Source organism: Cibotium barometz, chromosome 21 (assembly GCF_041138505.1).
Source record: "Cibotium barometz isolate CiBa-2024 chromosome 21, ASM4113850v1, whole genome shotgun sequence".
NCBI classification, from domain to species: Eukaryota; Viridiplantae; Streptophyta; class Polypodiopsida; order Cyatheales; family Cibotiaceae; genus Cibotium; species Cibotium barometz.
In genome coordinates, this window is record NC_141066.1 from 45752479 (window position 1) to 45764051 (window position 11573).

The 11573-nt window shown below is 44.4% G+C and overlaps 1 protein-coding gene across 1 annotated transcript; it reads right to left on the bottom strand.

The window, feature by feature from the left end:
* Positions 1-337: 337 nt before the first annotated feature.
* On the bottom strand, positions 338-10218 carry LOC147627228 (uncharacterized). The gene is made up of 2 exons (XM_086815897.1): positions 9859-10218; positions 338-912 (listed from the first exon to the last, which is right to left on the bottom strand). The coding sequence occupies exon 2, from the start codon at positions 857-859 to the stop codon at positions 485-487; it is 375 nt and encodes a 124-aa protein (XP_086672023.1). The 5' UTR covers positions 860-912; positions 9859-10218; the 3' UTR covers positions 338-484.
* Between the last annotated feature and the right edge of the window lie 1355 nt (positions 10219-11573).

Here is an 11573-nt window from a genome sequence, read left to right on the forward strand (position 1 = left end):
TATGGATAAATACAACGAGGACATAGGACCTAATTTCTCAATCTTAAACAAAGACTGAATTTATGAAACAGAATAAAACATAGACAAATACAATTTTTTTTAAAAAAGTGATTTTGTGTCATGCTTGTTAAGGTTTTCTTCGTTTCCCCCCTCAATGAAAAGGAGAAGCTTTAAAAAAAAAAGAATACTCTCCCCTTTAATTTTTCTTTAGAAAGTTGAATGATTTATACAGAATTTCAAAATTCTTGTCACAAGAAGGATTTATACAGAATTTCAAATGCTTCATAAAAGCATCTTGCGTAAATTGCAGTGCGAAAGCTCAATCAAAACACATTTGGAATGCCATTGTTTGGTACAAAATACTCTACTATATTCATTAAAGTGACAAGAATTAACAGTAAAAAAAGGGTTATTCAAATTTTCCTCTGATTAAGGCATAAGTGCGATTATCCAGTGTCTAATTAACACGGGTTTAATCAATTAATTAGCAGTCAGTCCATGGTACCAAGAGGAGGTAAATAACGAGAAGACCAAGGAGGCCCCATCCAAAGCATGCAGGCTCGGAAGGGTAGGAAGCTGCAGGATGCGCGTTATGATAACCATGACTGAATGCCGATGATGATGGCGATGGCGATGGCGGTGGCGATGATGGGCGGTTATACAAGAAGCGTAGAGCAAGAAGGATAGCAATGGGTATGACGATGGGAGCGAGGCCTGCATACTCTGCTATCTCATACACAGCCTCCTCGTTGCTGAACCACCATGGTATCAGCACCAAAGCTCCCACCACAGTGAGGAGAAAGAGCGGGATGATGGGCGATGGCTGTGCATACAGCTGCTTTGGCATGGATAGGTCCATGATGTCACAAGAAAGCAGAACGGCGACTGAACTTGGACGAGCAATACATGCAGGTAAATGATCGATGAAGCTGTGGTGTTGCAGATACTAATTGGCAGTGTGGGATACTGAGAGGTTATTGGGAAGATAACTGAGAGGCCAAGAAGCGATGTCGGCGCAGTCTGTATGAAGCAAAGAGAATGAGAGAGAGAGAGAGAGAGAGAGAGAGAGAGAGACGATGATGAGGTTCGTTATAAGCACAGGTTGGGACAAAGGGAAGAGTCCGAGAGAGAGAGCCAGGCACTCGGCTGCTTGAGATTAGGGTTATGATGAGAAATGCGCAGATTAATTCACTAATACACTCGCTTGTTGCTGGCTGGCTGGCTGCTTGGAAGGATCCAATTAGGGAGTCAAGGAGGAGGCAAGAAAAGGGCCTAATACTCAAGCTCATATGGCTGTCGATCACGAGCCCCCGTAGTCGACAAGAAAGCGGAGATCATGGTTACACTAAAATAATGAGAGGAGGAGAATCTTGGGGTGGCGGCCCAGTAGCGTATATATATATATATATATATATATCCAAATAATAAATTGAATATGGATACAGAAGCTCCCCCCACCCCACCATCACTACAGAACATGAGAGACGGTGGTGTGGGTGGTGTGATGTTTTTTTTTTCCTTTTTTTCAATCTTGCTTGCTCCACAAGCAACGGTACCTTTTCCTTTTTTTCTTTTTTTTCTTTTTTTTCCTTTTAGTTTTTTCTACATCTTTTTCTCCCTTGACTCACCTCCGTCTCTTTCTTTCCATGTAGCTTCCTCTCCTTTTGGTATCTCCTTGTAAAGAACACCTTTCCCTGCTGCTACCCACCCCTAGGCCCCTTCCTCGGTACTCCTAGATACCACCTTTATTGCTCACACAAGAAATTCCTTACGACTTTTATTTATTATTTGCAAACTCTCGTGAAAGAGTTTGTGGGAGTTCTCCCCTTCCTCGGTACTCCTAGATACCACCTTTATTGCTCACACAAGAAATTCCTTAAGACTTCTATTTATTATTTGCAAACTCTCGTGAAAGAGTTTATGGGAGTTCTTGGCCATCCACAAATACATGCCCACATTATGGCCATCATATAGTACACACACATTCTCAATCCCCCATTTATAAAGTGCATGCAAATATTTGTAATTAAGGCTAGGTAGATACAATACAACCTTGGTTACACTTTCCCTCCCACACGTAGAGGGTGTCAAAGAATCTAACAATGTTCAAGGACTTGTAAAACACTTACTAGCAATTTTTTTTCAAAAAAAGGGGCACGTATATTAGAGAATAAAGAGAGAATCCAAGAAACAGATGCCATTTGTCCAACATGCAGTGGACAAGTGGCTGGCTACACGTGTCATCACATGCTAGATGACCAACCACTGGCTATCTGTCGCTTCCACTCGAATGAGGCAGCTCCACATGCATGCACTATTTCTCGTTCGCTTCTGCGCTGCCTGGGGGTGGCTTGTTGAGGCTCATCTCTTCGCCCTTTCTGGCGTGCAGCTTCCTCAGATCACAGGGATCTGTCACGAGTTTCCTCCCGGCGCGATCATGGTATGCTTTGAGAGGGTGCTCCTGGTAATGTGTCGGAGGCAAGCTCTCAGGTGATTTTCTGGTTGTTCTGTTTTAATCGTTTTGCTGCCGCTTCGAGGGAAGGGAGGCGTCCAAAGACCGTCTCCTTTGAAAGGCGATCTCCTCGGGCAGTCTGTAGCCTCTGATTCTTCTTCAGCGAGATGCTGGTGGGGTGTTGAGATGTCCGCTGATCTGGAATGCTTTTCCTCCTCCTTCCTAGTGCCGATCGATCTTCTCTTTCTTCTTCCCCTTGCAAAGGAATTGCAGGGTCCTTCTTGCTCACCATTCTGTGCGCCGGATGAGGCTTGTTGGGGAGCATCTTCTTGTTTTGTAATGGCTTCCTCTCCCTTTTAATCTATTTCAATTTCAATCCATGTGCAGGAGCCCTTAAAGGGGTCGAAGGGGGATCGTCCTTGGTATGGCTGTCTTCTTTCCACTTGGCTCGCTTCACGACGAGAGGCGGGCAGGCATCTTCTCTCAGGTATCAGATGAGCAGGTTCAGGGTACCTCTGCTCTGATTCTTTCTTTTTTCCTCTTGCAGGTGCATCAAAGGACTGAGGGGCTTTACCTGGTATACGAGTTCCTCGCTTTTGCAGGCTCTCCCAAGGGGTCGTTGGCGGATTTTCTGATTGAGTATTTCCTTCTTCTTCCTTGATCCACGAGTTCGACTTGCGGAGGAGTAGACCGCCGACTGGAGGAGAAGCACATGACCTGCAGGTCACTTGCCGAGGCTTATCCCTTGTTGTCTCTGCCTCCTTGCAGGGATCTGGTTGACAATTGTATTGAACTTTGATAGCATCCTGACTCAGATGTCTATTGATTTTTGCTGTGTGGGTTCGCATTGATTATTCTGATTAGAGACATGATAGCTGCATGTAGATCGACTTTACAGGCTACAGATTAATTCAATTAGTGCTCTGTCTTTGGTCATGACTAGATTGATTTTTTCTCTGATTGAGTCCAGTTTGGACTTGGTGTAGTCTGAGGCTTTCTTGTTGAGTTTGATTCTAGCTTTTTCTCAGAGTTGATTAAAAAAGGCAATCTTTTAGACCAGTATCTGCTGCATGATGAGTTTAGACTAACTGAAAGCGGAGGTCCTTTGATTTTTGGATTGTTGAACGTTGCTGCTATTCTCAGCATCCATACATGCCATAGATATTCGCTTCTAATGACGTTCCACAGAGTATCTGAACATCCTAAGGCTTCTCCCAGTAAAATCTGTTTCCAACTTAAAGCTTTGCCCCATTTAGATACTATGCTTTGCAGTAGATTGAAAGAATGAGAGATGTGCTGGCACTGAAGGAAAATGTGAATATCATCTTCTGGGAGTCCACACCTTGCACATTGATTAGATGTCACATTGAATTTAGCTGCCTTGGCTTGGGTCCATAGGGCTCTATAAGCAATAAGCCATGCTAGGCATGACTTCTTAGGATCAGTGTGGGGGTTCCAGAGGTTCTTGAGGATATTGTACCATTTTTTCCGGTCCCACTGAGTGTTCCATCTACGGTTGAGGGTTAGGTGGATGGGTGGAGCTTTAGACATCTTAGGGATGGGGAGAAGAGGTTTATTGCCTGTCCATTTGTAAGCACAGATGTTGAAGGCAGAGGGGTTGTTTAGCTTCCAGGTCTCCTGCTGATCCCATTCCGAGGTTCTGCTTTGCACAAGGTCCAACTCAGGGGTCCTGCAGTCGAATCTAGTCACAAGTTCAGCTCTTGAAAGCTAGGTTCCTAGATGTTGATTCCTGAGATCTGCCCAGGTTACAATGCCTCTCTTGTGTAGGTTTAGCGCTATTTGAGCTTCCTCTGGCTGGAGGGGGGGGAAAGGGAGACTGGACCACCAACAGGAGTCCCAGGCCAGAGCGCCTTTTGAAATGCGGGGGTTTGGGGCTGGGTTTAGGTAAGATTTGATGTTATTCCAAGCTTTCCATATTGAGGATACTAGTTGACTGCCTTTGGGAGAGATGGGGAACTTGGAAACAACTATGGTTGAGAGGGGTAGGTTGTTCCATTTATTGAAGCTAGTGATGACAAACCTGGGGGTGTCCTTGAGGAGAAGTTGGGCCCAGTCTTCAGAAGGGTTAGCACATGCTCTTATGATCCACTTGGCTGCCATTCTATTGGCAGTGATCCTGATATCCTGAATACCTAGTCCTCCCTTTGCTTTAGGGGTGGTGTAGATATCCCACTTGACTTTGGGTATGCTCTTGTTCCAAGGGTCGCCGCCCCAAAGAAAGTTCCTGCACAGCTTGGTAAAGTTGTTCAGATCAGAATCTAGTGGCCTCAGCTGATAAAATAGATGGTATAGGGCAGAATGAAGTGGTTGAGGACCATGATCCTCCATGCCAAAGTAAGCTGTCTTCTTTTCCATCTCAGGAGCTTGTTGTCTATTTTTTCCATGACCCACTGCCTTAAAGCCCATAGGTATTCCTAGTAGCCTGAAGATCTCACCGTCCTGAAGGAGATTGCAGCCTGCTTCCTTAAGCCAGTCAGGTGGAGGATCTATGAGTGTTTTGATGCCTGTTTTATAATGGTTGATTGAAGAACCTGAGGCCATGCAATAGATTTGTAAGCATTCCCAGAGAGCCTTTATACTTCCTTCTTCATTGGCTATCAAGCAATTGGTGTCGTCAGCGAACATCTGTGTACACATCTGGTCACCATTAGGGAGCTTAATTCCCTCTATCTCTCCTTTTTTCATCTTGTCCTTGATGAGCCAGTTGAGGCCGTCTGAGGCTATGGCATATAAGAGGGGGGCTAACGGGCAGCCTTGTCTGATGCTCTTCTGAAGCGGGAAGGGGGCAGAGAGCTCTCCGTTGTATATTATCTTGGCTTTGGCATTGCCGAAGAGGGTTTTGACCATGTGGGTGAAATGGGGTCCCAAACCCATATCCCTTAAAGACTGGAGGATGAAATCCCAGTGGATTCTGTCATATGCTTTTTCAAAGTCTATCTTCATGAAGAGAAAATCCTGATTAGTTTTCTCTGCATATTCAAAGCCTTCCCAAAGAGCTATGATGGCGTCTAGGATGTATCTGCCCTTGATGAAAGCTTTCTGTTCCTTATTTATCCAGCTATTCATGTGCTCGGACAGATGGTGGGCAAGGGCTTTGGCGATGATCTTGTACACACTGTTAAGCATGGTTAGAGGTCTCCAGTTTCCTACTTCCTCCTTGGGGCCTTTTTTGTGAATAAGCTTGATAAGGCCTTGATTAGATTGGGTGGGCAATGCTCCGTATTTGATCGCTTCTTGCCACACTTGGAGGATAGGGTCTACTAATACCTCGCTGAAGGTTTGGTAGAATTCAGCAGCCAAGCCATCTTCCCCTAGGCTTTTATTAGGTTTGAGAGATAATATTACCTCTTTTATTTCCTCATGAGAGATGTCCCGCTCCAGAACTTTTGCTAGATTAGGAGGAACAGTGGCTTCCCTAGCATCTTTGATGGTCTGCATGGCCTTTAGCTTGCTTTGAGAGGGGGGTCCTGTTTCAAGGAAGATATCCCTGTAATATTCAGTTAGAAGCTGCTTGTTCTCATCGTGGTTGCTAGCCTTAATTCCATTCTTGAAGCAAAGGAGGGGGAGGTGTTCTTGTCTTTGTTTCACTTTTAGCATCTTGAACATTTCTTTACACCAGTCTCTGGTGAAGAGTTTGGCTTGCTGGAGGGCTATTTCCTCCTCCCTTTTGATTTGAGCTCTGAGCTGGTTAAGGTTTCCAGGGTTGGTCGAAGACTCCTGCATCCGAAGCTGAGATTGAAGTTTTCTGAGCCTGCTGGTCCTGTGGGCTGTAACCTCCTTCCTTACTTGCTTTAGGAGGTTTTGAGTGGACTTGATGGCTAGGTTCCAGGCTTTAGCCGGGGGGAGGTTGTAGGAGAAGAAAGATTTCCAGATATGGACTATCTCTTCCTTGACCAGGGGTATTTTAAAAAGGGCTGGATCAGTGTGGAACCAGCCAGCCTTGTGTCTGGTGTCTTGATTATCCATGGTGGTGATAATGGGATAGTGGTCGGAGATGCAAGTCGAAGTGTCGACCAGACATTCACATTTGTTGTGTTTTGCAACAATTTCATTGCTAGCATAGGCTCTGTCCAGCATGGCTTTCCTGGTGAGCTCCCCTATTGAATAGTTCTGACACGAGAATATTCCTTCCTGGCCTAGGTCTTGAAGATTGAGTTTACGTTTGACTTTCTCCCAAGCAAGCTTTTCTCTTCCAAATAGGGCCTGACCCTTGGCTTGGAACCTGTCTTGGAGGGATTCTACCATGAAGTCTCCCAAGATGAGGGTGGGGGCCTGCAGGTTGAGGAGAGAGTTCCAGGTATCAGTCCTTTGCTTTTGGGGCCCGTGAGCATAGATCCCAGCAAGAGTGAAGTTGTTTAGGTACACTGCTATCCATTGGTTGTTGTGTCCTATGTGGAATCCCTTAAGCTCAGAGCTGAGGTGGTCGAGGTGTATGCCCACAGCCAATCCTCCACTTCCTTGTGAATGCAGGGTGTGAATCCAGAAGTGGTCAGGAGAGATAGTGTTGAGCCTTCTGTTCAACTCTTCTCCTGTAGTCTTAATCTCCACTAAAACAATGATGTCCAAGAGGCCTTTGGTTTTAAGCCACTGTCTGACAAGTTGAACTTTCTTCAAGTCAGTTAGGCCTTTTACATTGAAGCTGGTTATTTTCATTATCTTTTATTGGGGGGTTTGCTTGCACCTCCCTTGGTGGCTGACTGGGGGGTGGCACCAAGTTGCGCTCTCCCTCTCTTGAGCTCTTTACTGATCTCCATGTCATTGGGTACAGCAGGCTGTAGAGATGCTCTGTTCTCCTTTGCTGGGCTGGAAACAGTACCCATTTCTGCATCGTCAAGGTTATCCACCTCCTTCTCAAGTCTCAGCTTGTTTAATGGAGTACTTTCCATGCAGTCCTGTTCCTCTTCAGTAGCCCCTGGTTCTGGTATGGCAGCCAGGATAGAGTACCTGTTAGGTTTTATTATAGGCACAAGGGTTTTGGGTTTGACAGTTGGCTTGCGTCTGTTTGCCTACTGAAGCTTCAGGCTCTTTGGAATTAGAAGGCGGATTGGAAGAGGGGGGGGGGACTGGCCCAATGGCTGAGGGGGGGGGGAGCTTTGTTAGCTATGTGAGGAAGAATGATTTGAGGGTTCTTTATAGGACAGTTTTTGATGAGATGACCATGTTTCCCACAGTGGAAACAGGAGTTTGGTAAGTGCTTGTAGAGAATAGGTTGGGTGAGAGAGAACTCCCCACATCCAATGGAGATCTCTTCCGGGAGGGGGAGAGACAAGTCTAGCTCAACAAGGACTTGGGGGTGCCATCCGGGATTGTAGTCAGTGAAAGCTTTGGTGCCTAAAACTTGACCTATGGGAGCTAGGATGGCTTTGATCCAAGGAGTAAGGTGAATGGGTAAGTTAGGGAGCTCTACCCAAACAGGGTACACTGAAGATTTAGGGCCATCGGGGTTGAAGTCTCTGGTCCACCTCATGAAGCAGAATGGGAGGTGCCTGAACATCCATTGTCCCGAGCTGATGACTTTCATAGCCATGCTGGCCTCTTTGAACATGAATATGTAGTATCCTTTGGCCAAGGCTTGCGTGAGCGTGACTTCAACCCCTATAGGGGACCAACTGTCTCGGATCCAGGCTTTCATTGCTTCCTTAGACGGTCGTGGGCCAAAGAGCAGGCCGACTAGATATCTTTCAGAGTACTCTTCAACTTTGTTCCTAACCTGCTCAATAGGAAGACTTACATGAACTGACAGGGGCTGGGGGTTACCTTTTTCAGCTGAGGTGTTAATTTCTTTCTGTTGGGCGCAATTAGAGTTTTGACTGTCTTCCTTTGGGGGGATGGGGGCTTCTTTGGGTTGATCACTGCTTTTTGTGGATAGGAGCTGCTCTTTAGCTTCCTTGAGTTCTTGCATGAGACGAGAGTTTTCTTCCATTACTGCGTCTATTAAGGAGTCGTCTCCCCAAGGTTTGTCTGGGAGTTGGTTCCACGGATTAGTTCTAGGACCTTGTAGAGATGAAGAGGGAGAAGCACCGGTTAAGTGACTGCTGAGCATTTGAATGGGTTTTGCAGGTGATGGGAGCTGTGGATGAACAAGGGACGGGCTCCTCCTCTCAGTGCCCATGCACTTGGGAGGGCATCCGCCCGCAGAGAAGCCTGAGACGGCGATGCAGCTTGAGGGCGTGAAGCAGGAGGCGGGAAGCAGGAGGCGGGGGGTTCAGTCACCAATCTTGGTTTCTTACTAGCAATTTAGGTCATCCACTTGGGAGTTCCCTTACTCATCACAAATATGTCCTTTGATTTTTCTTCAATTCACCACCACTTTTGCTCCACCATCCTCTCAATCCCTATGCAAAGAGATACCTAACATTATTCATCAAATTCATTGTTTTTACCATTATCTAATCATTCCATTTCCCAACATTATTCATCGAATTGATTGTTTTTACCATTATCTAATCATTCCACTTCTTTCATAAGAGTCTGTCATTTCACCATTCTTAACAATATGTGAGGAGCCACCCCATACTATCCACTAGATCGGATGCTCATTCCATAAATTTAAAGGCTCACATCAGGTTTGAGCCATTCATCCTCTCCCCTTGCTTTTTCAAGAGATGCCTCATCTATGTTCTTCTTGTTTTGCCACCTTTCCTAAATTCTTTAACACGTGAAAATGTTGTTTCAATCAATGGGAAGGAGAAGCTTTTTAAAAAAAGAATACTTTATACAGAATTTCAAATTCTTGTCACAAGAACGATTTATACAGAATTTCAAATGCTTAATAAAAGCATCTTGCGTAAATTGCAGTGCGAAATCTCAATCAAAACACATTTGGAATGCCATTGTTTGGTACAAAATACTCTACTATATTCATTAAAGTGACAAGAATTAACAGTACAAGAAAAAGGGTTATACAAATTTTCCTCTGATTAAGGCATAAGTGCGATTATCCAGTGTCTAATTAACACGGGTTTAATCAATTAATTAGCGGTCAGTCCATGGTACCAAGAGGAGGTAAATAACGAGAAGACCAAGCAGGCCCCATCCAAAGCATGCAGGCTCGGAAGGGTAGGAAGCTGCAGGATGCGCGTTATGATAACCATGACTGAATGCCGATGATGATGGCGATGGCGGTGGCGATGATGGGCGGTTATACAAGAAGCGTAGAGCAAGAAGGATAGCAATGGGTATGATGATGGGAGCGAGGCCTGCATACTCTGCTATCTCATACACAGCCTCCTCGTTGCTGAACCACCATGGTATCAGCACCAAGGCTCCCACCACAGTGAGGAGAAAGAGCGGGATGATGGGCGATGGCTGTGCATACAGCTGCTTTGGCATGGATAGGTCCATGATGTCACAAGAAAGGGAACTTGGACGAGCAATACATGCAGGTAAATGATCGATGAAGCTGTGCTTAGAGCGTGTTGTTGCTGTGACAGATACTAATTGGCAGTGTGGGATACTGAGAGGTTATTGGGAAGATAACTGAGCAGCCAAGAAGCGATGTCGGCGCAGTCTGTATGAAGCAAAGAGAATGAGAAGGGAGAGAGAGAGAGAGAGAGAGAGAGAGAGAGAGAGAGACGATGATGAGGGTCTTTATAACCACAGGTTGGGACAAAGGGAAGAGTCCGAGAGAGAGAGCCAAGCACTCCGCTGCTTGAGACTAGGGTTATGATGAGAAATGCGCAGATTAATTCACTAATACACTCGCTTGTTGCTGGCTGGCTGCTGGAGGCAAGAAAAGGGCCTAATACTCAAGCTCATATATATCGCTGTCGATCACGAGCCCCCGTAGTCTCGACAAGAAAGCGGAGATCATGGTTACACTAAAATAATGAGAGAAGGAGGAGAATCTTGGGGTGGCGGCCCAGTAGCATATATATATATATATATATATATATATAAACAATAAATTGAATATGTATAAAGAAGCTCCCCCCCCACCACCACTACAGAACATGGTGGGGTGGTTAGAAGCACACTCGTCTTTGTGATGTTTTTTTTTTCTCCTTTTTTTCAATCTTGCTTGCTCCACAAGCAACGGTACCTTTTCCTTTTTTTTTTTTTTTGCTTTTAGTTTTTTCTACATCTTTTTCTGCCTTGACTCACCTCCGTCTCTTCCTTTCCATGTAGCTTCCTCTCCTTTTGGTATCTCCTTGTAAAGAACACCTTTCCCTGCTAGATACCACCTTTATTGCTCACACAAGAAATTCCTTAAGACTTTTATTTATTATTTGCAAACTCTCGTGAAAGAGTTTGTGGGAGTTCTGGCCATCCACAAATACATGCCCACATTATGGCCATCATATAGTACACACACATTCTCATCCCCCATTTATAAAGTGCATGCAAATTTTTGTAATTGAGGCTAGGTAGATACAATACAACCTTGGTTACACTTTCCCTCCCACACGTAGAGGGTGTCAAAGAATCTAACAATGTTCAAGGACTTGTAAAACACTTACTAGCAATTTAAGTCATCCACTTGGGAGTTCCCTCGCTCATCACAAATATGTCCTTTTATTTTTCTTCAATTCACCACCACTTTTGCTCCACTATCCTCAACCCCTATGTAAAGAGATACCTACATGACCCAAAAAATATAAAGTGGTTATAAAGATTCCACCTAATAGACTGTGACCCAAAAGAACCCAAAAGGTCTTTGGTCTCCTTAAATATGCTCTCAATCTAAAACCTAGAACAAGCCATAAATATGACCTTACACACGATTTCATATTTCAAAATTTTTTTAAAACATACTTTTTAATGGTCATCATCTAAAGACTTTCCACAAAATGTCCTTAAATATGCTCTCAATCTAAAACCTAGAACAAGCCATAAATATGACCTTACACACGATTTCATATTTCAAAATTTTTTAAAAACATACTTTTTAATGGTCATCATCTAAAGACTTTTCAAAAAAAAAAAACCAAGTTATCATTTTTGTTATGGATGGAAAGGCAATTGATGCTCAAATATGTACACACAATGCATCCCCAAAAGATGGATTTGTTCAATATTGTGAAACCTTTTATCATAAAACACAACAAAAGGAAATTAAAGTTTTCACTTTGAGAGGTTGACATAGAAACAAGCTATACGA